Source organism: Pollicipes pollicipes, unplaced genomic scaffold, assembly GCF_011947565.3.
Source record: "Pollicipes pollicipes isolate AB1234 unplaced genomic scaffold, Ppol_2.1 Scaffold_5724;HRSCAF=6776_pilon_pilon_pilon, whole genome shotgun sequence".
NCBI classification, from domain to species: Eukaryota; Metazoa; Arthropoda; class Thecostraca; order Pollicipedomorpha; family Pollicipedidae; genus Pollicipes; species Pollicipes pollicipes.
This window is the reverse complement of record NW_023596746.1, coordinates 36,600,145-36,624,447: the sequence shown is the minus strand read 5'-3', so window position 1 is coordinate 36,624,447 and position 24,303 is coordinate 36,600,145. Positions and strand designations below refer to the sequence as shown.

Sequence of the window (24,303 nt, the reverse complement as noted above, 5' to 3'; positions counted from 1 at the left end):
AGACAGGTCAGAGCTGGGGATATGGGTCACAGCTGAGAAACGGGTCGCGAATGGGCTGAAGAACACGATTAGGGTGAGGTGGGTTGATCTGTATAGGAACTTACTTGTGCTATTTGAAGTCTGTAGGTCATGTCCTTTGCGTCAAATAGGCTTAAGCATGGTCACATTCAAGGTAATAAATGCCCCAGATCTACTCATACAGCCGCTTTAAGCCTAGATGCCTATTCTAAGTCAAAGGTGACTGACGTTTATTTAATGCCAGTGGCCTTGTTTGATCTTTAGAAGGTTTCGCGACCAAAAACCCATGAGGGTATTTTGAATTTTAGGCTGTTTAAGATTACGCTAGATGGCACGTTCCGAAAAACAACGGGTTGATTTGGATCGTCATTTAAGGTCAGTATCCTACTCTAACCTTTTAGGAGTCAATAAGGGATGTCTGTTCCGGTCCCTGTTATCAAGAAATTCGAAATGAGCATCATAAACTACCCCGTGAAGCAAGCTCTCCAGTAAAAAAACAGCTTGGTTTTGACCTCAATCTGACCTTCAGACCTGGCCGTAGGTCGATGTAATTCGTTGCAACTCTAAATTCAACTGTTGTGTTGCCTAAGGAACTATCTCAGATATGCACAGCTTTGTCTAACACTCCGCTGTCGCATCAGATTGAACGGTTCCCTAGAAACTAAATTCGCTGACAGCCACGATCTGATTTTGAACTGCCATAGGCCACCGACCTTCTAAGGTACCTATCATTTTGTACACCAAATTATCTTATCTCCAATTGTCTACAGCTGTGCAAAGTTTGGCGCGGCGTACCCGCACCATTCGAAGATTATCCTGTAAAAGTCTTCGGGGTCAAACTGACCCCTACCCATGCGCGTATCGAATGCCACGGTCACGCGACTTCCTCCTCCACAATGAAAAGCTGGACGAGAAAATTCCCGCGCTCCAACCACAGCAATGGGGTGGAAATCACGGCCCGCGGTCGGCCTCCTCGGCCGTGGCCGGCTCGTTAGCGAGCTCCGCGTACAAACACACACCTGCCACCACTAATTCCACAATCTGGGTACGATCAGGCCGCGAGCCGCCCCGATGCTAAATTATGAATGCCGCAATCGGCAAAAGACGGAGACTTACGCCACGCCGAAGTACGCTACGCCTCGAGGTTTCGCCGGGCGTAAAGCACATTGGAACACGGCACTGAAAGATCGAGCCCATATTGGCTGTTTTTTATTGACGTTGGCCACACGTGGCGGAAAATAACTGCGTGGAGAGGCTGCACCAGCCCAGTGTTTTTCCGCAGCAGCCTGCAGCGCTGTTCATGTACGCAACATCACGCAGTGTGTGCTATGAAGCGAAGTGAGGCCCACAGAGTCGACAGAGCGGACGTCCCTGCTACCCGAGCGTTTGCCGCCGCACGGGCGGAAAAGTTGGAGTCACAGTCGGCGTCTCGTCCGGCCCCGCAGCTCGTCGGCGCGGGGTCTCACCACGAGCAGCCGGTGCGCCTCGTCCAGAGCCTTGACGGCCGGCAGTGTGACGGTGCGGTAGAGCTCGAGCCGGTGCCGGCACGCCTGGACCGTGTCGTCGATGTCCTCCCGCCGGCCGAGTGTGCGGCCCAGCTCCAGCTCAGAGCAGTCGATCAGCACGATGTCCGACTGGCGGCCGTGCTGCGAGCGCGGCGCGCCGGGTGTCAGCGTACTCCGGGCGTCAGGGTACTCCGGGTGTCAGGACACTCAGGGCGTCAGGGTACTCCGGGCGTCAGGGTACTCCGGGTGTCAGGACACTCAGGGCGTCAGGGTACTCCGGGCGTTAGGGCACTCCGGGTGTCAGGACACTCAGGGCGTCAGGGTACTCCGGGCGTCAGGGTACTCCGGGTGTCAGCGTACTCCGGGCGTCAGGGTACTCCGGGTGTCAGGACACTCAGGGCGTCAGGGTACTCCGGGCGTCAGGGTACTCCGGGTGTCAGGACACTCAGGGCGTTAAGACACTCCGGATGTCAAGGCACTCCGGGCGTTAGGGCACTCCGGATGTCAGGACACTCAGGGCGTTAGGGCACTCCGGATGTCAGAACATTCCGGATGTCAGCACACTCCGGATGTCAGCACACCTCCGGGTGTATATTCTGCGTGTCAGCACACTCCGGGTTGTTGCACACAGCGTGTATCAGGACATTCCGGTGATCAGGGTACTTCAGGCCTGAGGTCACTGGAAAGTAATAATATTCCGGGTGTGGTTGTGGGTGGCGATACACTTACAACTGACAATGGTGCGTGGTTAGACAGATTAATTTGGCTTATCCTTCGCAATATAATGTAGAAAGGGCATTCTGAGGCCCGGAAGAAGGCTCTCACTGAATGCGGAGGAAAAGACGGCTTAAAATCTTAATCTTTAGTGCGGCTCCGTGTTCTTTTCGAAGTGTAGTGTTTTGATGGGACGGCACAGGTAAGCCAATCAAGCGCTGACGGTTGTGGAGAATATAGAACATGCATTCTCAGAAAAAATGTGATAACTTTTTACGTCTATAGATAGCACCTTTCGAAATAGAATTAACACAACCATAGGTCAGCGAAAATGGGCATGGACGCGATCACGCACTTCCACGGCACGGTCACCTACGCACCTCCAGCTCGAATTGTTCCAACTGCTCCAGGCAGCGTGGGAAGCCGGAGATTATAAATCCCCGAGAGGACGGGTTCTGGTCCATGGCCTTGGACAAACAGCTGAGAATCAGACCCTGTGAAATCGTCCTAAATTGTTAATGCCTTCATCAAGCGGCTGCGAATAGTCTTGCTAGCTGCCACGCGGCAATGTTCGAGAAAATCACTTGCGCCTGATTAAAGTTGCAAGACCATACTCTCCGGGCCTAAATAGAATACATAGAACCATCTAAACAAGCTGAACATGAAGATCATACGTTCCTTTGGTTTGAAACACGTACCCTCAATTCAGCATTCAGTTTTGGCCAGAAAACAAGCTGCGATACCGTACCGAATGCTGATCCCCCGTGATCCTCGCCATACGACTGGACAGGGCTTCGGTTCGCCCGATCCGGGGTGTCAGCTCGTCCGACATGGAGGGTCCCCCGGTCCTCCGACCTGGTACAGGCGTGAAATCGCACCGCCTGGCCAGAGGTCTGTCTGACTTGGCGAACGGTCCCCCGCCTGACCTGAATGGCCTCAGGCTGTCTATGCGCTGTCGGCGGTCCGATCGGCCTGCGCCGCCGGCTGAAGTCTGACCTGAGGCACCAGCTCGCCGGCAACCAGCAGCTGCCGAACAGCCAGCACGTCCTGCGCGTCTCGCACAGCCTCGTCAGTGACCAGGTCACGCAGCATCCAGCTGCAGCTGAGGTGCGTCCAGCCCGGGTAGAGCGGCGCCACCGCTTCACAGTAACACGACTTGTTGCTGCCCGGGCCGCCTGCCAATGGCAGCTGGCTGAGAAGGGCGCTCTGCGGTCTGCGGCCGCGACCACCGAATACGGCTAAGCCCAGTGGAAAAAGGCGTCCTTTTGGAACAAAGAACATAAGAGAAAGAAAGAAAGAGAGAGAGAGAGAGAGAGAGAGAGAGAGAGAAGAGAGAGAGAGAGAGAGAGAGAGAGAAGAGAGAGAGAGAGAGAGAGAGAGAGAGAGAGAGAGAGAGAGAGAGAGAGAGAGAGAGAGAGGAGAGAGAGAGAGAGAGAGAGAGAGAGAGGAGAGAGAGAGAGAGAGAGGAGAGAGAGAGAGAGAGAGAGAGAGAGAGAGAGAGAGAGAGAGAGAGAGAGAGAGAGAGAGAGAGAGAGAGAGAGAGAATAGAGAGAGAAGAGAGAGAGAAGAGAGAGAGAGAGAGAGAGAGAGGAGAGAGAGAGAGAGAGAGAGAGAGAGAGAAGAGAGAGAGAGAGAGAGAGAGAGAGAGAGAGAGAGAGAGAGAGAGAGAGAGAGAGAGAGAGAGAGAGAGAGAGAGAGAGAGAGAGAGAGAGAGAGAGAGAGAGAGAGAGAGAGAGAGAGAGAGAGAGAGAGAGAGAGAGAGAGAGAGAGAGAGAGAGAGAGAGAGAGAGAGAGATGGCTTACATTCATCTAGATATCAACATTTATATAGATACATAAATGAATATCCATCAAAACACAACACGACGCAGCCACCAAACATATCCAAAACCCACAGCACACAAGCCCGGACTCTTCCAGACATTTCATTCCACCAAACTACACGACAAAACCAGCATGTCTCAGGTCTGCAAGGCCGCTGAAAGAGTAATCCGATCATGTGTCAGGAGGCGCTGTGAGCCAGTGTCTACAAGGGACCAACTGAGGCCTGAGGGCTGATGCCATCGTCGCAGGCTGAGGCTTTACTTAATCCGACAACAAGCCATCCGCGATCAACGAATTCTTACTCATGAAAAGCGGCCCATCACGCGATACCTATCTACTGAAACAATCCAACGTCACATGCAGTCACCTTGGCCCTCTCTGAAACTGCGGGCTCCGTTCACACTCTGACTGCATTGGATCGACACCATCTCATCCCGTAGACGCATCACAGTACAGATCCAGGACAGCGGCCCAGACACACTCGGAGTCTCACTTTCGTGTGTTCGTGAAAAGGGAAATAACAAGAAATACATTAGTGTTCAGTATTTTGTCTAGAAACATGATATGCATCTTTTGCATGTTATGTCTCTGAGTTAGTTTCAAATCATGCTTGGTGTTATCTAATATCATTACGTGTCATCAGTGAGATTTGGGTCATATTGTCCCTGACAGTGTCAAAGGATTACGAAAAATTCATCGAGTTAAAGGACTCAACATATATGAGGTTTGCTTGCACCTTTCTCGCAATGATGAGGTTTGCTTGTCCTGAACAAGCGCACCCCAGAAACATGCGTTTAATCCACAAGGTTGAAAATGCATATCGGAAGACAATAAACAAGGCATACACACAAGGTGGAACCATAAGTGTGCTTGCCATTATGTCTTTCACTTAGTTTAAGTTCAGGCAGGCACTTTCCGCCTCTCTATGCCATAAATCAACACTAAAAATTTTAATTGTGAAAACGGGCCAAAGACAAAGCGCAAAAACTCATGACAAGCACAGAAGCTGAACGTGTATGACATCTAATTGAGCCAAAAACTGCTTGCTGGCGTTCCCGCTCACTCCTAAACAAGTTGCACTGTTATTTGGGGTACTGGGTCTGTGTATTTTGAGGGCGGTTATTGGAAATTGGCATCCGTAACGATAATCTACCTTGATTTGAAAGCTCATTAAAGAATCGCTTTGAGCTTTGATATATCCAAAGTACTGTGCAGTTCGGATCATATTTCTAAACCACACATTTTATGCATTTGACACCGCTCGCGCTATTCTGACAAGCAATGTTCAAACATCACAGCACTGAAACAGCATTCAAACGCACAACGAGCATCTTTCTTGGGGGACCACTCCGTACTTTGTTGGCCTAAACAACTTCCACGGGCTGCACATCTCGCAGAGAGCCACCAAATCGAGTCAGTTGTAAAGCGACCACAGCAATGACAACGGCGAGCGGGCAGTTCCAGGCACCGGCTGTCCTCGGTGACCTGAAGGCGACTCGGCAGGCTGTCAGGCTAACAGACACGACCGTGCGGCTCACCTATGACAAATATGACAGGTCGGGACGTTCGCTGACGAGGGGAAAGCGACACCGCAGCCCTCAGGCCTGACCTGGGGGGACCTGGGGCACCTCGCAGATCTGAGGGACACATGCATATGTTAGAGCCAGGTGACGCGTTCAGAAAACACGCACGTGTCCGGCAACGCCGGGAGGGCTTAACAAGTTTTATTTAGACGCCATCGTGGAAAGTCTCTTCCAGAACGGTCGTCGGGGGGCACCAAAATCTGTAAACGTTAGGGCTATATCTAAAATACGCGAGTGCAGATATTGTAGATGGCAAATGAATGCAATTTCAATGGGGTCTTATCACTGCGCTTAGAGTTGCAGAGGACGAATTTGCAAAGTTAACAGGTCGTGGTATCCATTGTTTATAGCTTACGACTGGAGGTGGGTCTGGGCTAGTAGTCTGGCTGGCTTTAGGGTTCGGATAGTCATTGGGGGCTCCGAGGGACTGCGGATGCCAAGGAAAGGAGCAGGATCACGATAGCCACCACGTGCAGCCGTGGGTACTGCATGTCTGCATGTGTCGGGAGTTTGTAAGACGGTTAAATAATGAGGTATACTAGCAGGAGCAATTGTATTTACGTCTTGATAGCGTATTACTTGGGCTTTGACGACAGTAAACAGCAAAGGCACATACGAAAACCAGACCTAATGGCTACACAAAATGGACACGGTACACTGCGAAACTTGGACACGGTTGCAACAACAGGACAGCATTTAAGCATAATGTGCACGAATCTACCACTATTTGACTGCAATTTTCACGGCCTTTGTCACATGAGTGTCCGCACGATACAGTTGCGGTCGACACAGACAGGCGGTGTCCGGCGGTGGCCGGACGCCGGCAGGGGCGAGCCTCGGCCGAACTGATCCACGTGTCCGCGTGGCTATGCAGCCCCCATGGTACCCCACGAAAGCACGGCAACAGCTGGCAAAAGTCGCCTTGACAAGTAAAAAAGTACCTAATTATGTTCAAAATGGCTTTAGTGAAAACCTTGGACTTCATGCATGCATAACATTTAACCGGCTTAAATGAAAAATTGGTCATGCGTCATGCACTGTATGATATAAGAGTGCACATATTGTAGCTGTAGCTGTAGCTATAAGGTATGTGGAGGAGCATTTACAGCACCTCGCAAGTCTATCTTTCAAGTATGAAATAAACACTTATTGTAGATGCAGGCCAATTATCGCGAAGTCAGTGACGCGTTGAATATATATTCCTGTATAGCTTGGTTCAGACGGAAACGCAAGCTTGGGTTGGGGAAACAGCTGGATTGAGCTTGGAGGTAACCAAACAAATGTGGTTAGCTCCCTACAGTTAATCAAATTTCACACAAACCCTACGTCGTAGCACGGTCGCGTCCGACGTGAACACCGCCTCCCCAAATACTCAAACATACTGGCCGACAGCATCACTCAGATCGTCATCACGCTTAGGGGTTTTGGGTTGCGAGCTTGATGGGATTTGGCCGACATGTAAGCTAATCTATTTAGAGGGAACGGGACTTAGCGACCCAAAGTCTGGCTACGTATTTCAGACACATTCAGGGGTGTTTGCAATGTTATTTAACCGCCATCCGTTAGGGCAGAGCGGATGACCGAATACTACAGAGACCATGACAGAGATGTAGATGCACGTGCTGAAGGACTTCTTCCATGCTCTCCCATATGCGTCACAATTTGTATGTAATCCTTGCATTGAGCAAAATAGGCAAGTTATCGCTTGCGCAAGTGAACTCTGCTTCAGGCTGGCATAAATACCACTGGATTTTCCGGACATATCAGCGACGTCATTGCCAGTGGTAGAGTGCGTGGGACGGTTTGGCCACCAACGCTGTGTATGCAACCATTGTGGCATATACAAAGCCTTTGAGTTTGCGTCACATATAAAATTCGAAATGCCGTACTTACCCATCTCCAGGAACGATTTGAATGATTCTGGAGAGGAACAGTAGTTCTAATCAAACCATGCTTGAACTATTGCAAGTATTCCACGGGTTTTAAACGTTTGGTTTGTTTCGCACAATGATCATGTTTTCATGCATTTTTTGTTCAATGTGAGAACAAGCAAGGTAAAAGAGCAAACACCTGTGTCACGCGTAACCAAAGCATTTCTCTCGACCGGTTTAACAGATTGCGTCATAGGACAAATCCGCTGCATCGCAAGATGGACAGCCGAGAGCTGAACTGAAATATCTGATTGGCTGATCCGTGAGTGCGCTAGTGGGGCTGAATACAACATGATAAGTTCATGCTAAAACAAATAACAGGAACTTAAATCTATGAACAGGCACTGGTATGTATATTACCATGTCTGTGGTAACAACGTAAGCTCGCATGGTAGTCAATCGAAAAACCGGCACACTCGGCACACGCAAACAAAGCCAGGTCCATCAAACACGCCATCAGGTACCAACCACACCTAACAAAATACAGGCGACATTCTAGATCGCCACCCACCGACGTGCAACAACTGCTCCTTAGCAGCTTGCACGATCGTGCGCTGTACATTAAGCACCAACGAATACAAGGTTCACGGCAAGTAAGGCCACTGGCCGAGCGCTCCTTCACGCAACCGAAGATGTGAAACCTGAGCGAATCCAGTCCGCGACGTCCTGCCGTGCCATTGCGGTCTGTACATGTGGTAATGGTTTTGCTGTGGTTTGAAGCAGTGGGTAGCCACGTTTCCCGGATCTGTGCGGTTGCGCTAGTGAGACGGCTATAAGCGTGCTTTGCTCTAATCTACCCCGAACATGTGGTAAATCAAACATTTTGCGCGAGCCCGTGAAACGACACTTGAGCGCACGTGATGCTGACACGCATGAGCTAAGCTCTACTTGAGATAAATCACGCCGCGTGCTGATATTCCTGAGGACATTTGAAACACAAAGCACGGCTGGTATTGGGCATACGGCTGTCAACGGGTGGCAAAGCATAAAGACTGGTTGTCATATGGTACAAAATGTAAAAACGACTGATGCGGTCGAATGTATGAGGATCAAAACACATTTCCGCGCTAAAACACGACCGCGTCATACAATGCGCTTGACATCCGCCGCTGACCGTAAGAACACAGGGTGCCCTCGGCTCTGTCACACTCTGTTATGCTTAGCGTGTCCGCATTTAAGGCCCCGCGTGGCGGTTTTTGATTGTTTCAAACCTACCAGAACCATGCGTTTACCGTAATGACAACTTTGACAAGTATTTGAACGGCATATTTTTGGTCACAATTACCACTTACAACAGGATTGGACAGACCACACGTGCTCTCGGTGCCCACCAACAAGGAACAACTGTGAGCCGAGCATAACATAGAGTTCTTCTGTGCATTTTTGCCAGCTGAAATAGGGTGTTAAAAACATGTCCATTCACTGCTACCAAACTCACCGTTGTTCTGGTTCTTATCTGGATGAAGCGTTGAGCTGTTGTCTACCAACTTCTTTACAATGGAATCCATTTCGTTCACAATTTCGTGCATGTCGCATTCAACCACGTTGATCTGAAAACGGAACCATTTCCAGTCAGAACATGCATGAACAATGCGCATGTCAGCACTGCCCTTTGGCCCACGGTCGCACATGGATCATTGGAAGATATGCTTCATTTGATACTAAATTTTGCCATTTAGTGTAAAAATGCGGCATTTAGCTGCAACTTGGCATGCAACATGATACGTGGTACCGTGGTGCTGTGATATATGTGGTGCCATATATGATACAGTGGTACTACAAAAGCATTGCATTGCTCATGCACAAAACACCTGGATTGTGGAATATTTGCTTTAACACGCGCTCGGATGGGGTTCAAACTGACTCTAGAAAGTTTTCCGGAATGGTTTCCGAACGACGTGGAGTAGCCCCCGCCAAATTTTGCGCAACTGTAGACAATTAAATAGCGGATCGCCTGGCATCACAGATTGAGATATACCTTGTAAGGTCGCTGACCCATGGCAGGCCAAAGTAAGGTCATGATTTCAGCAAAGGCAATCCCCAGGGTATCGTTAAGTCTGATCCAATAACGTAGTGTTGGACAAAGCCATACATCTCTGAGATGTTTTCGTAGGCAACACAACAATTGAATGAACAAATTCCACTGACCGAAGGTCAGGTATAACGGTCAAGCCAAGGTCAAAACCAACCTGTTTTATTGCTCTAAGGCTTGCTATATGGGACAGTTTCTGGTGCTCATTTCAAATTTAGTGACAACAGGACCCGCATTATGTATCTTCCATTGACTTCTGGAAGTTCACAATAGGTCACTGACCTAAAATGAACCAGGTCAACGTTTTGTTTAAGAAACATACTGCCTAGCGTAATCTTTCTCGTTGATTCAATTGCAAAATTCAAAGCAGTCTTGTAGGATTTTGGTCACCATGACCTTCAAAAGATCAAGTAAGGTCAGTGACCTTAAATGAGCATGTGACCTTTTGTTTGAAACAATTATCCAGGGCCAGCAGCCCTTTGGAGACCGACCCGGAATTGACTTTGCTTGACCTTATTTGACCCGAAGGTCATGACATAGGAAACTCAAACTTTAATATAGGTAAGCTCACGCACATATCAAGACACCCTGTGAATTTGGTGTTTCTAGCTCGCTTGGTTTCCGAGATCTCAGCGGGTTCAAACTGACCCCCACCCGAGCAAAGGCCAACCGGCCAACCGGGCGCGAGTTAGATGACATACATTCAAAGGCCAAGAGACCTGGACCATATTAGCAAAGCAAACGCGATTTTCTAGACCTCTTTCCACCGACCCCGAATGGCCCATTCCACACCTTGTACAGCACGTCCTTGTTGTTCATGAGCTCTGTCAGCGGGAGGACGTGCGTGAGGAATTCTCGCAGCTCCAGCTCCCCGGCCTCCGCCGTCAGCGCGCCAGACTGCAAGGCCGAACCCGGAGCTCGTCACGGATCAGATTTCAGGCTCGCCACGGATCAGATTCAGGGATCGATGCGGTTCAGATCCAGGGATTGTCACCGGTAATATCCGAGGCTCGTCACGGACCAGATTCAGGGATCAATGCGGTTCAGATCCAGGGATTGTCACCGGTAATATCCGAGGCTCGTCACGGATCAGATCCAGGGATCGCCACGAGTCATATCCAGGAATCGTCACAGCTCAGATTGTGGCTCATTACATACCAGATCTGGGGATCGCCACATATCAAATACGGCATTGGCCACCGTGGTAACTATTCACTTCACTTCACCTTCACTTCACCTCATACACTCACACCCACACCCCCTCCCCACATGCACACACGTACGCACGCAAGGCTTGCATTTATTCTTCTGTGTTAAACGCCAACAAGAAATGCCATGTCAGCGTCGGTCAGTCAGGCGGGCGGGCAAGCGTCGGTACGTTGCCCACCACTGGCTGCATGTCCAGCCGCCTGAGCTGGCCGGCCACGAGTCTCTCACCTGCACGCCGTCCTGCACGAGCCGCTCCAGCATCTCCTGCCGGTGGTCCAGCAGGATGACCCCGTCCAGCCGCGATATCTGCCGGGGCCGACAGAAGGGCTCAGTGCTGACGCCGCCCTGGCGACGCCAGCGATGCCGACTGGTGGCTGGAGACGGCACAACTGCTCCTCCGTCTATCTTATGCAGCCGCCTCCGTCCGGGCCTCTAAATTTGTTTGGTGTTAGAGAAGCTACCCGCATTTGGAGCAGCAACATCCTTTCTTACAGTCTCATCTTGATGTTAGTTGGCTGGATTTTAGAACGTATCGAGGGTAACAGCCTTTTTTACTGGGGCCAAAAAACACGGCAGTTTTTCAGGTGCTGTGACACAAGCTGACAGAGATGCGAAAGCTTACTAATAGCCTGCTGAAGATGTAAGCGTGGAGTATTCATCAAGTGCATTTGGGGAACAAGTTCCTCGCCTGCTTTGTTTGCGTAAACAATGCAACGTACTGTTCTGTTCCCCAGTATCTTGAGGTCCGTACCTTCTTGGCGCATTCTACTACATCGTCGATGTTCCTTGGGAAACCCGATATAACGAATCCAAGTCGGGCATTGGAAGCCTTCATTCTGGCGGTAAGCATTTCCACTGCTGCTGTTGATGGCACCATGCCTCCGTGATCCATGTCTGAAACGTGGCAGAGTATTGAGCCACTCCACCTCGGCAGTGACTGGCCAGATTTAGACCATCGCATCAATACTGCTCAGCACGTCAAGCCTACACGCCATAAGGTCATCGCGATGGCACGTGCTGTGCCGCTGCTGTGCCACTGCTGGCCTGCACGATGCACGTGCTTCTGGTAGGTGCAGGCGAACGCCAAACCACTAACGGTCACGGCGCCAATGGGATCACGTGGAGCCGTTTATTGACGCAGGCAGGCACGAAAAAGCCATCCTTGCCTAAAATGTCAATGAGATGGAGTTGGCAGACAACGGATGGTTTAAAAACATGCATGAACATGTTTGCAGAAAGCATGCGCACCGTGTAGTCACGCTCGTTCGCACATCAAATACAACTTTCACTAACCGAAATGTTTAGCGTAGTCCTTCAAAACTTTGGTCATCGAGATATGGCTGAGTTTTCCCTGCGAGCCTTGGGCCAGGGCCTCTGATAGTGTCACCTTGCCTGTTCCCGGACCACCTGGTGCGGAAGGTAGACATCAATAGGTTATGAACAGCTAATGAGATCCGTCAGCAGTGTGGGCAGGTGCGCAAACTCATCACGTTTCGCTTGCAGGCTGCACGCGCTCGTATCCAGGTTACGCACACAGTCGCTCACACACAGTCACTGCGCAGGCCCAGACCGCACTACGCTCTAAGCAGCGGCTGCACGCGCTCGTATTCAGGTTACACACACAGTCGCTCACACACAGTCACTGCGCAGGCCCAGACCGCACTGCGTTCTAAGCAGCGGCTGCACGCGCTCGTATTCAGGTTACACACACAGTCGCTCACACACAGTCACTGCGCAGGCCCAGACCGCACTACGTTCTAAGCAGCGAGTCTCCTTAGTGGGCGACACCGCACTTGCGAAGCAGGCATATGTCACAGCTTTACCACGCCATAAGACAGACATTGAAGACGGCGTGTTGCCTTCCTGGCGAAAGGTGGTTTGGGGCCAATGGCGGTAGCTGGCTAACGAAGTGGGCGTGAAGACTGCGTTACGCAGGAGAGGCAGTAAATGATGATACAAATGATGGAAGGTTACCTGTTGTAAGGAAGGAAAACCCTCACAATTCGTTTGACGAAACGAGGACGTATTTCAAGTGCTCGCAAGCCTCGACGCACCGCAGACGGGGTGTATGCCGGGTGATATGTCGAACGGGGGACGATATCATAGTTATTGGCCATGTGCATCCTATTGAACCGATTCATTGTAACTGTTCAGTGAACAGTCTTGTCTCCTACGCCTGAGTGCACGGCGCAGTGAATCAAATGACACTTTAGAAATCCAGACTTCGATACCGGTGCCTGTAAATATTTCTTCCTCTTCTTACCTCCAATAAACCACGAGCTGTATTGTTTATCCACACTGTTTCAGCGCGCTGGCTTGATGAGTCGTTCAAAAGACCAATGAGCATTGTAACAGTCAATATGGTATTTTTTTGCTAACAGTTACCTTACTATCGTAAAGCCACCGATCAGTTGTGCCGATAGTGTATGAGTGTAGGTTGTGCCAAAATCGTCGACGTGGCTTATATGCCCTTGACAGCCCCGAGGCCTCCCTCAGGAGCAGACCTACAAAATCAGTCACGTATGCAAGCATTGATATATTCTACACGCGATGATGGGATATAGACGAATACGCAGGAAACACTACGTTTTTGGTGGTTACTACACACAAAACCAGATCGAAAATACGCATCTGAGTGCAATGTAAACGCACTCTCACTTCAATGTCCAATATTTTTAAAGGTTTTTAGGGCATGCCGAATCCATTGGTCATACGCCACCCACCAGTCCCACTTTCCCTGTTGATTAAACAAAGAATCAGAGGTGTTCCTTGACAGCACCAAACAGCTCGCTCAGGTGCGCAGATATGCTAAAATGTGTCTTTCATCTCAAGCTAATGTTCTAAAAGTAAAAGCTATGCCGTGCATCCTGAACTGGCACGGACACATGACGAATATCTGTGTATCGCGTCATGTAAGAGGAAGCCGAGTACTTCAGCTTCGCAAGCCGCTGACTGGCTCCGCGCGTCGTCGGCAGATGACGCCAGTTTGGTATTCATTAAGCGCCTTTACACTTCTGACACGGCTCCACGCCTATCGACTCGCTGACCCGCCCGCACGCAGGCTACTGTTCTGGGTGGGTTTCGACCTGATGAATGCAGCTGCACACGAGTCTGGGGGGGGGGGGGGGGGGCAATGGTTGATCACTCAACTTGGTGCCTGATCCGCTGCCTATAGGTTACAGGGATAATCATTAGTCGTTTTTCAGTTCTTGAAGCAGCGTCCACCTCAAGATGCCACATGTTTTTTCCAAGGTCCTGGCTGCAAATGACTGGTGCGTGCTTTTCATCAATTTTTCAAAAGAACTGAAGCAGTGCCAATGTTTTTCAGAACACAAGCTGTTGGGGTTATTAGCTCCGCACAACCATTGTTATTTCAAGGATAATGGGCATCCTATCGAACGACCGACCACGCAAAGTGGTGGGCGAAAGCAGCATCGGTGTTCGTAATGGCCCGTAATCCACGTATGCAAATGTGGACCGCGTCAGTGTACCACTCTAAAGACCGGTGTCGTTTCGCTTCTACTCATGTAACACCCGCGCACTGAACTCGTTTTGAGCCCGAATTCACGTCACAAAGGCTACCACCAGGACGTGGGAGGTTTCAGTTCGGCGCCAGCTGATGCCTGGCAGCGGCTCGCCCGGCTGACGGCGCGGTGTGGGCCCTGAAAGCCCATCAAGGCGCCGAGTGCGCGGGTCTGATGAACCGCGGTCACGGAGCAGCCGCTCATGGTGTCCCCATTCTCACGCTGGACGGTCCTGGGAAATATGCATGCAACGCTCGTTTATCTGCTTGTGCATGCGGACCGCGCCTCCGCTGTGTGACGGCTGTGGGCTTTATCCGCGTGCTTCCAGTTCATTGGTGGGTAGAAATGGCTTGGCTTGGACTAAGTATCCAGGCCTGCGCTTCATGCTGACATTGGAATATGTTACCCAAGAGTTCACGATGGAATGTCTCCGACTGGTCGACCACAAACTCTTGCTCCAGCCATTTCCATATGCCAGTAAGCAAAGTGAAGCCCTCGCCCTGATTTGCCGTTTTTCATAACGTGGATTGCTCGGGGGAGGGGTTAATGTAATTTGCCCGGCATTTCCAAGCTAGTAAAGATAAGGCTTAGTGGAAAGCACCACTGTATGGCTCAAATAAAAACCTCCCAATCAGTACCAGTTAGTGTATTGCTATATTAACAATTTACCTCATTATGCTAAATCAAAGGTAAAATTTTCCAGATGATCGCAATTTAAAAAAAATTGCATCACCCATACGAGATCATGTCTGGTGGAGACGCAAAATCTCAGCGTGTTCCTTGTTCAATGCTAAGTGCATGGGTTTACATTGTTATGCGTTGTGAACAAATGATCACGATATATTGTTTCGTTAATGTAACAATGTCGGTCCGCTGCGCACGCTCCGCGGCATCGTCGGCTGTCACACGTCGCCCGCGCCGGCCGTAGATCGCTGTGCACTGCCCATAAAAACCGCCGAGAAACTCCCCAACCAGAGAAGCCAGGGACACATTTTTGGCGTCAAAACAAGCGATGCCCAAAGACCATTGAAAATGTGGGTGCGATTTCACAACATACCAGAGAGGTACCCTCACAATACCTTGTTGGGATATATTGACCCCTCCCCATCAGGGCGAGCGTTTAAAGGAACGTTGTTGCATCGAAGTTGCACATTAGAAGATAATGAAGTAAACATGGGAGAGATTAAACTAAACTCACTTATAAGCAATGGCTTATTTTTAAGTGGAAAAGACTGCTGGAGACAACATAATTTCTCTGCTTAGTAAATATGCCCTCAATACGCAATTGTTTGTGTCATGGAACGTTTGCATGACATTGAGATGCTGCCAAACTAGCCATGCGAAATTCTGCGTTAGCACTCAATTGTAGCACTCCAAACTCGTTGAAAAGTGGAAGTAATGTGCTGGACGTGTGCACTGCGCCAAATATCGCGATGTGCTCGTGTTTGGCCTTTTATCGTGGTGCTCTTGCACATTAGCCGTGAGCTTAAGATGTTAACTTGCATTCACATACTCGATTATGACGATTTTCTTAAGTTATTCGTTTAGAAGCCTTCTTTTATTAATTGGTAGTAACTTTGTCCAGCTTGCTATGTCATGTGGCTCAAAAAGGCGATTCTTAATTCAAACTTGTACAGCTTCCTCAACTTTGATTGAGAGCCGTCCACTATATTTGGAAGTCGTGCTCACGGATGCCAGATCTGAACGGTTCAACACAAATATTCTACCTGCCTATGAACACCACATAGTCTATGGGGTGGCAGGATTTGAATGGCGTTGTTATGACATCATGCATAATTGAATAGCCTCGAAAAAGTCTACACGAAATAGGTTACAAATCTTCGCGGGCGAAAAGCCCAGAAGCTGGAGGGTTTTGGGTCTTGAAAAGGGCAAAGCTGTGAACTGCACCGAATGATCTTCAAAATGGCCATTTCGGCTCAAAACCCCATACAAATGTGAAACACTCCCTATTAAGATAGCCCATACCCGTGACTTCACTGCTGAGGGTGCTGGTTAATGCAGCGTCAGTCCAGCGACCGAGCGACCTCCCCCCCCCCCCTACCCAGCTGCTGCCATCATCTGCGAGGGAGCGAGTCAAAGAAAAGCCTGCGGCAGTCAGGCTCGAACAGAAGGCCTCTCACCAATATTGCAAGTGTTAGCCAGTGGTTGGAGACATTCATGATACCTACGTCAACCTCGCCAATGGTGTGCTGCAGGGGCATTGCCTCTGCGCAATTTGTTCTGGGGGTTTTCAAGTTTGGTCATGGTTTGCTAATGTGTGCTATGGAGTTTTCCAAAGGTGCAGTTTTTCCATTGATGTACTAGAAACATTCGACGATTTTAAACTGACATTGCAGATTATAGGTATCATTAATTGGGGACTTTATTTGCATGCAATGTGCAGTGCGAGAGCATGCTTCGGCTTGCAATCTGTCTTCAGTATGGTTGAAATCCATGAAAACTGTGGTGCCTCCACGTGGCTGGTGTAAACTGCCAGTTGCCTTGCAACGATTTTGACCCACCTGTCTCTAGATCCAGACGTTTTCTGCTCTGGAGCTGTGCTGTGGGCTAAATGCTGAGGAAATGTGTTGGTGAATCTGTCGCGTGTCACAATCAGCAAGCCTCCAACACAGGGATGTAGTGTTGTAAAATCGCTTTGGACGATTAGCTGACGAAAAACGGTTAAATTTTCCCTTAAATGCACTAAAAACAGATTTATCTACGATTTAACTCACTTCATTCTCAAACTTAAGGGGGGGGGGGTGAGGCTAAACTGAATAGAACTTAATTGAATGAAATGCGACAGACTAAGTTACACCAGAACAGGAAACAATTGAATAAGAACCTACATCCCTGCCCCATCAGGTTTCCTGGCTTCGTCTCGACAAAAGATGCCGCTGGGCAGCATCCTGCATTTGCTTGGCATTGATGGTCGGAGCCAGCCTCTGGTTATCGAAATAGGACCGATATAACAGGAAGGACCGTCGCCATGTGGCTTTATACGTCGCTTCACGTGAACAGCTTCAGGACACAGAGCGTAAGCTCGCGTGCGCCACTGCTCGAGGCTGCCACGGAAGCCCCTGACCGCAGGGCAGGCTACAGGCTGGAAAGCAGCACTGTCAAGTATGCTTGACACGGCTTGTGCTGTTATGTAAGTGGTCGTTGTTGGATCATCACTGCTATTGGTTTAGTTGGCGAGTGTCGGTCGTCAGGCTCTTGATCTGTTTCATTGAAAATTTACGTCGCAGCGACGGCTAGCACATGTCAAAGGTGCTTCCAAGTGTAGACGGGTAGCAGAATCGTTACGTTTTGGTGTACTGATATGCGACCGGTTTGTGAGTAGTGAAAAAGCCACAGATTTTCTGGATATGATGAGGGACAAAAATAACACTTTTGCAACCTATTTGGTTGAATGATAGCAGAAATGGAAGCGAATTGCACCATACTATCCAAGCAAAAACGAACACAAAGCTTAGTATCGGTCTGTGCCCGCTAACGATTACAGCACGAGCTCATGTAGAGCATCTGCCCAAAGATTGACATTTTGCTTAAGGGGAAGATGAGCTACAAATTGCTTCTAAGCGTAGTAGCTTCAGGCAGGATAATTTTGGGCAGGTGACATAAACATATTACAAATTATACTATATCAGTTCTGACGTCACAGACTGGTGGTAGCAGTGTTTTTCCAATGCCGCTCAGATCATTGCTTTTACATATTTTTCAGCTAAGATTTACTTCACATACTTAACAGTAAAAAATAACAAGTGCCTGGGTGAATGAATAAATAACTAGGTGTGCTAATGCCAAATAACTGCCACTTCGTTGGCCATGCAGTCGGTGGCTTCGTTTCCATGACTCCAACTGGCATCACCCAGTCCCCAGTACAGGCAGGTTTGAATGTGTCATATAGTGCATGCATCAGCCTCTGCATCTTAGCAGCATGGATAAGAATCTGATCGGAAGACTCGTCTGCAGCAGCTGTTGACCCGACTCCGGGTCCGCGATTTGGTGGGCCCCATGGGTATGCTTGAGGACCGACACCGGCAGACTGTGCATAACCCCAGTGATTCCAAATGCTGATTAGCTAGGCACGTGCCCCCCCCCCCCCCCCAGGTTTTTAGAATGCACCTGTCCGGAATGTCGCGCAATCACACAATATTTTTGATGTTATCTGGGGCATTTATGACGCGTGTTCTGCCCTCTTGTGCCTGCAGGGCATGATCTCATACATAAGAGCATGCAAAGTGAGATTTGAGCTGGCCTAGTAGGCTTAACTATTGACCTAGCAGCACTTAATTTATTGCTGATCGCAAGATATTGTTGAGCCCCATTTGCTACTTTTTCCGCGAGACCCTATCTTTCTCAGCTTGGAAACGGCAGGGGGAGGGGGATCGCATCAGCCTATCATTCCGCCATCAATCCTCTTTGTGAAAACGGCAAACTAGGGTGAGGGTAAAGCGCTCCGCAGCACGGCGCCAGTGCTTCCCAGCCCTGTGACACGTAGCCTCTCCTGTGCTGAAAACACGGCCACCCTGGTGTTGGACAGCTGTTCCTATGCCGACACGCAGCCTCTCCGTGACGGACACACGGCCGCCCTAGTGCACGACAACTGCTCCTGTGCCGGGGATGCGGCCTCTTCTGTGCCGGACACGCGGCCTGCCTAGTGCCGGACACACAGCCTTTCGGGTGCCGGACGGCCGCTCCTGCCGGACACGTGGACTCTCTTGTGCCGGACACCCAGTCGCTCCTGCCAGACGCGGGGACCCTCTTGTGCCGGACACCCAGTCGCTCCTGCCGGACACGTGGACCCTCTTGTGCCAACACCCAGTCGCTCCTGCCGGCCACGTGGACCCTCTTGTGCCGGACACCCAGCCACTCCTGCCGGACACGTGGACCGTCTTGTGCCGGACACCCAGCCGCTCCTGCCGGACACGTGGACGGTCCCGTGCCGGACACCCAGCCGCTCCTGCCGGACACGTGACGGTCCTGTGCCGGACACCCAGCCGCTCCTATGCTCCTATGCATCATTGGGACATTCCACAGTCCCAGTGTTCGATTGAGCGGACTGACGGTTCGATCGACGTTCCATTGAGCGGCTCACCGCCGCTGTATTAGGTACTGGCGGCCGCACGCTCTGTTCAGATGCAGAGCATCATAATGGGCACGTGCGCGCTAATGAGACAAGCATTTCGCGCCTTGTTCATTTTACGAAGGCCTTGTTCATTTTCTTTACGAGCCTACGACATATGATCATTTGGTTCTAGGTCCACAGCTAGAACGTGCGATGTGCTGTTAGCATAACAATAACACGATAGCGGACAAATACTATGGGCGGCTATGATATGTAAGCTGCCCAAATGTTTCTTTAAAAGTCACGATCTTTTCCCACGAGCGGCGCTGAAATCCGAATTGCTGCGGAACAATAAACATGGTCGTCATGTAAGAGAATAGTCTCAGTGCCCAAAATCCGAAATAATCAGCCAATCCCTCTGAGTATGGATCGTTACGTGAAGATTGAGTACCATCCATGTAACCCAGACCATGAAATAGGTTTTCAGTGTTGGATTCCTGACCATCGGTTCTGAATTCGAGTCAATATTTCCAAAGCGCGCATTGCTAAGGCCCACAGGTATACATTTTGATAACCATGGAAAAATATAATGCGCTATTTCAGGCATTGCAGTTATACACACAAGCCACAGCTGTGAAATGAAACAATACAGCTATTCTCAAATCAAAATGACGTAGTCTGTAACATAAAAAATGCACAATCTGATATCCAAGCAGTGTTGAGTGATTTTTAGGGATGGATCAAACCCTGCACAACCGATGTATCCGCGGGTATGAGCCTGCTGCTCCTGCCACTCATGCGCTAAGACCCGTGTCCTAACCACCGGTGCTTTTACCATGACCAGATATGATGCAGTGTCAATGAAACTTTCGAAAATGCCGTAAAATTATACTGCAACAGGTTTTGGTAAGTTTTGCTCCTGGTGAAAGTCAAGGACGTCCAAATTTGGTCGGTGACAGAAAAGACACTTCTTTCACCCCTGCGACTTCTTTTCGTTGACCGACGATTCACTGACAATACTTAGCCCTGTTTGTTTCTATAGCCTTGGATAAGACCTCGAGGCAAACTAACGCAAAATACTGCGAGCTGGGTAAAAGTTGAAAAAACCACTGAATAATGTCATGCAATAAAACTAGACCATAGTCGGCCAGACATAACATTTTGTGCTTAAAAGTCATGCAGCATGTAAAACATAACATAATCAGGTGAATACTGCATAAGCGCGGAGTTCTAAGAATGACTACCTTAATTGCTGCACTTAACTGCACTCGTCGTGGTTACACTGCCTTTCTTTTTTTCTGTGAAATGTCTCCAAGCTTTGTTTGGAATTTTAGCTGCAGTTTTAAATATGTTGTGTACACTTTATCTGCATAAGGTTGGGGACGGAGCAAACTCACCGTAAGGGGGACGGGGTAAGTCCGACATCAGGGGAGGGGCAGTGGTACACTCAAAAGGGTACAAATCGACACCCGTGCGAAGCAAACATCTTTATGTCAATTCCACGAATTTTGTATCCACCATGATGGGAGCCATATGAATATTGTCAGTAGATATGAACTATGTAATGATCGCAGCGTGCGACGTAAATATTTGACGAGTAGTGCGTTAGCGTGGCATGTGCGTCACTAAACCAGCTGGTATGTCGCTTGCTTACACCTGCTTCACAAACGCAACTTTGGACCAGACAAACGTTCAAATAAACAATGCTCCCCAAAACCGAAATAAACTTCGCGTCCAGCGTCACTGTGTTACGCGCCATAGGGGAGAAGTCATTGCTATGGTGCAACGCATCGCTGAATTCGCGTGAGAATGACCTTATGTTTGGATATTCAGTTTAATAAATAGTGGGTTTTAAGTTCCCAGACCATTCACACCACCAATATTTTGGCGAGTTGGTGTGCTGAGATGTAGTATTTTACACACGTTGAAGAATCCGAACAAAGAAGACTTACTACTTTCATAGTGGTGAGAAGGGATCACAATGAGATTTATCCCGTTGAAGTGGCTGCTTCAGGTAAAAATTATAAGCTGTTCATAAATATTTCGAAAAGGCTGACATTTCCAATCAAATCGAACCGATGTGATCACACTATGCAGGAAAAGTGCGAACAGGTGGAATGCTGGCGCCGTGGTGGTGGCGGGTATCTACGATACTTTTCATCACGGTGTAAAAATCCGCTTTGCAGCTCATTACTCTTAAGTAATTTCCGAGCGAAATATTTGAAAATATCAACAAAAGAATGTTACATACACAGAATGAATTCATAGACACACTGTTATAGCGTTTAATTCCAAAATGTTCATTGTTTTGATGGCAACGTCGGCGGTGTTATCAAAAGCACCGCCACTTACGAATTTTCCAATAATTTGCGGCGCAGCCGCGCGTGGCACAAAGTCGTGACGCACCACATTATGGTCACAAGATTTTGCAATGTTTTAAACTTAATTCACTCATCTACTTGCACTGGTTCTCGAGATGCAACCAAAAACTAAAACAAACCAAAAAAAGACCGATCCCGTGTTTCCAACTCGTTTTGTAGTTACACACGCAACACGAGTTAATCCGCGTGACACCACAAACTGGCCACCAGCTGGTTTTCCATTCAGTTCTTTGTCTAGCTGTTTGGATTTCGAGTCGCTTTTAGCTTTTCTGGTCGAGTCATGACCCCGGAGATGCACTCATGTTTGTCCGTCAATGGTCGGTGTTCAATTCATGTCGCCAATGTTGGGGATTTTTGTGGCCTTCTTTCGCTTACCACTTATTCAATGTGCAAAATACGGAGTAGCCACGTGACCCTACCAAGCGTCCCTGACGGGCCCAGGTTGTGCTCAAACTGCACTTAAAGACTCGCCGCCGATTGGTCTGGGCACGAGACAGAAAAAATATCGGACACACACACAAGCACACACACACAGAAAAGCACACACACACACACACACACACACACACACACACACACACACACACACACACACACACACACACACACACACACACACACACACACACACACACACACACAAATACTAGGCATGAGGATCAGCAATGTGCATCGGTCAAGAGTGTTGGAAGCCGACTGCTCCATTATTGCTTACATCAGTGCCGTATGGGGCAAGGCGGGCTTTGAGGATCAATCATCTTGGATCATGTTAAGGTATGGAAGCCCTGTAAGCTCTGTGAGTACTGTAAGTAAGCTCCGTAAGAACTGGATACTTACGAACAGGAACGCTGCCAAGATAAAGGCGTTTGTTTTGCCGCGTCTGCGTCCAGGATGCAACCGAACGATATGTTTTAAAAAGTTTTGGCGAGAAGAGATCTGGCATCATACCTTTCCAAAAAAAACATGACTTTGCTTATAGCCAGCTGACCGCGATTTTAAAAAGCTGGCCAAAAACTTGTGATAAAAAGTGTGATTTAGAAAAAAGGCGCTGAAAATCCTTCGTGAAAGCGGTTTATGTATGACACACCTTAAAAAATGCGAGGGAGTGAGTGTCTGGTGGACATAACAAGTCCTTAGGGAGAGGGGGTGGTGTGTGGTGGAGCATCGATCCCTCCCTCATCGGGGCGAAGGTTAAGTTCGATGCAACTAAGCAGCTCTCGAGGTCTTGGTTGTTTACCTTCGTTTTGGGGACCATAGTCTGGCTAAGCCACCTCATTAGCCCCCAACATAAAACAGACAGGCGAATTGGAGGAGCACGACAGTCTGCACCCAGCTGCGTCGATCTTGAGCTCCCAGCTCGCACGTATCGTTCAGTGACGACGTCCTACCGGCCCCGCGTCGCCAAGCGGGCGCCGCTCAGGTAGTTCAGACCACCCCTCTGGGGTCATCCTCTAGCGACGCACTGTAAGTGCCGGCCACCAATTATTCCATTTGTTGGTGGTGTGGGAACCACTCTTCATTCACTGTAAGGTGTTCCCACGCGCGATTCGCACTGTCAAACTGTCAAACTACAAACAGTGGCTGTCCTTTCTCAACGCGGGATCATTACTTCTCTTCCCGCACAACGCGTTGCATTTTTAGTTGACGTGACCGCCAGTGCTCCGTTGGTAAGGTGGCGGTCGCCTGGTTGGCATAGCAATAGTATCTGGGTGGCGAGGCAGTCATTCCTCGTGCGTCGTAAAGGTCGCCGTCTGTGACGTGAACCTGCCGCCGCCGCCAGCGATGCCCCCAGGACAGCAGCACCAGGCGTGAATGGGTCGCTGTCAGGCGACTTGACGCGGCACGCTCGGGCCAGTGGGCCACGCGAGCCGGCCGGCCCCGGCGCCGCCCTGCTGCCGGGCATTAGTGAGGCACGCGCTGGTGTGGCCGGACACACAGCGGTACCTTGTAGAGGGAGGGGGAGGGGGAGGACCGCTGGGAAACTGGAAATACTGGAGGTACGAGATTCACTGGAACCACAAACACACTGGCTAGCGGTGTGGACACACTGGGGGAGGAGAACGCGCTGGAGATACAATAACATGGACACAGTGCTGGCGCGGAACACATTGGGGCACGACAAACAATGAGGTCACGACAAACAACAAATTTGTCACCAGAGGCAAGGAGACAAACTTAAAGGACATATCTGAGGCGCGATACACTGGAGGTCCAGGGAAAGTTGGTGTGTGACGGAGCGCACCAGAGGTACGGATTTATGTTGCAAAAGACGAACCACGTGATTATTGAGGTGATATTGTCCATTCTGCGCTATGAGGTGTTACAATCACACATACACACACACACACACACACACACACACACACACACACCACACACACACACACACACACACACACACACACACACACACACACACACACACGAATAACTGTGGTCGTATCAGTTATACATTTATATGCATCCACGTACCATTCCTGTCCAGTGCCCAGCGTAGTCTGCAAGCTTTAG

At 49.5% G+C, this 24,303-nt stretch overlaps 1 protein-coding gene across 1 annotated transcript in view; it reads right to left on the bottom strand.

The window, feature by feature from the left end:
• Positions 1–24,303, bottom strand: part of LOC119103002 (adenylate kinase isoenzyme 5) — a 32,118-nt gene that overhangs the window by 943 nt on the left and 6,872 nt on the right. Inside the window, exons 3-11 of the mRNA XM_037226451.1 lie at positions 12,110–12,223; positions 11,568–11,710; positions 11,045–11,122; positions 10,400–10,504; positions 9,014–9,125; positions 5,600–5,698; positions 3,234–3,412; positions 2,618–2,731; positions 1,485–1,664 (exon numbers count right to left, since the gene is read on the bottom strand). Coding sequence (XP_037082346.1) covers positions 1,485–1,664; positions 2,618–2,731; positions 3,234–3,412; positions 5,600–5,698; positions 9,014–9,125; positions 10,400–10,504; positions 11,045–11,122; positions 11,568–11,710; positions 12,110–12,223 — 1,124 coding nt within the window. The remainder of the gene's footprint in view (positions 1–1,484; positions 1,665–2,617; positions 2,732–3,233; positions 3,413–5,599; positions 5,699–9,013; positions 9,126–10,399; positions 10,505–11,044; positions 11,123–11,567; positions 11,711–12,109; positions 12,224–24,303) is intronic.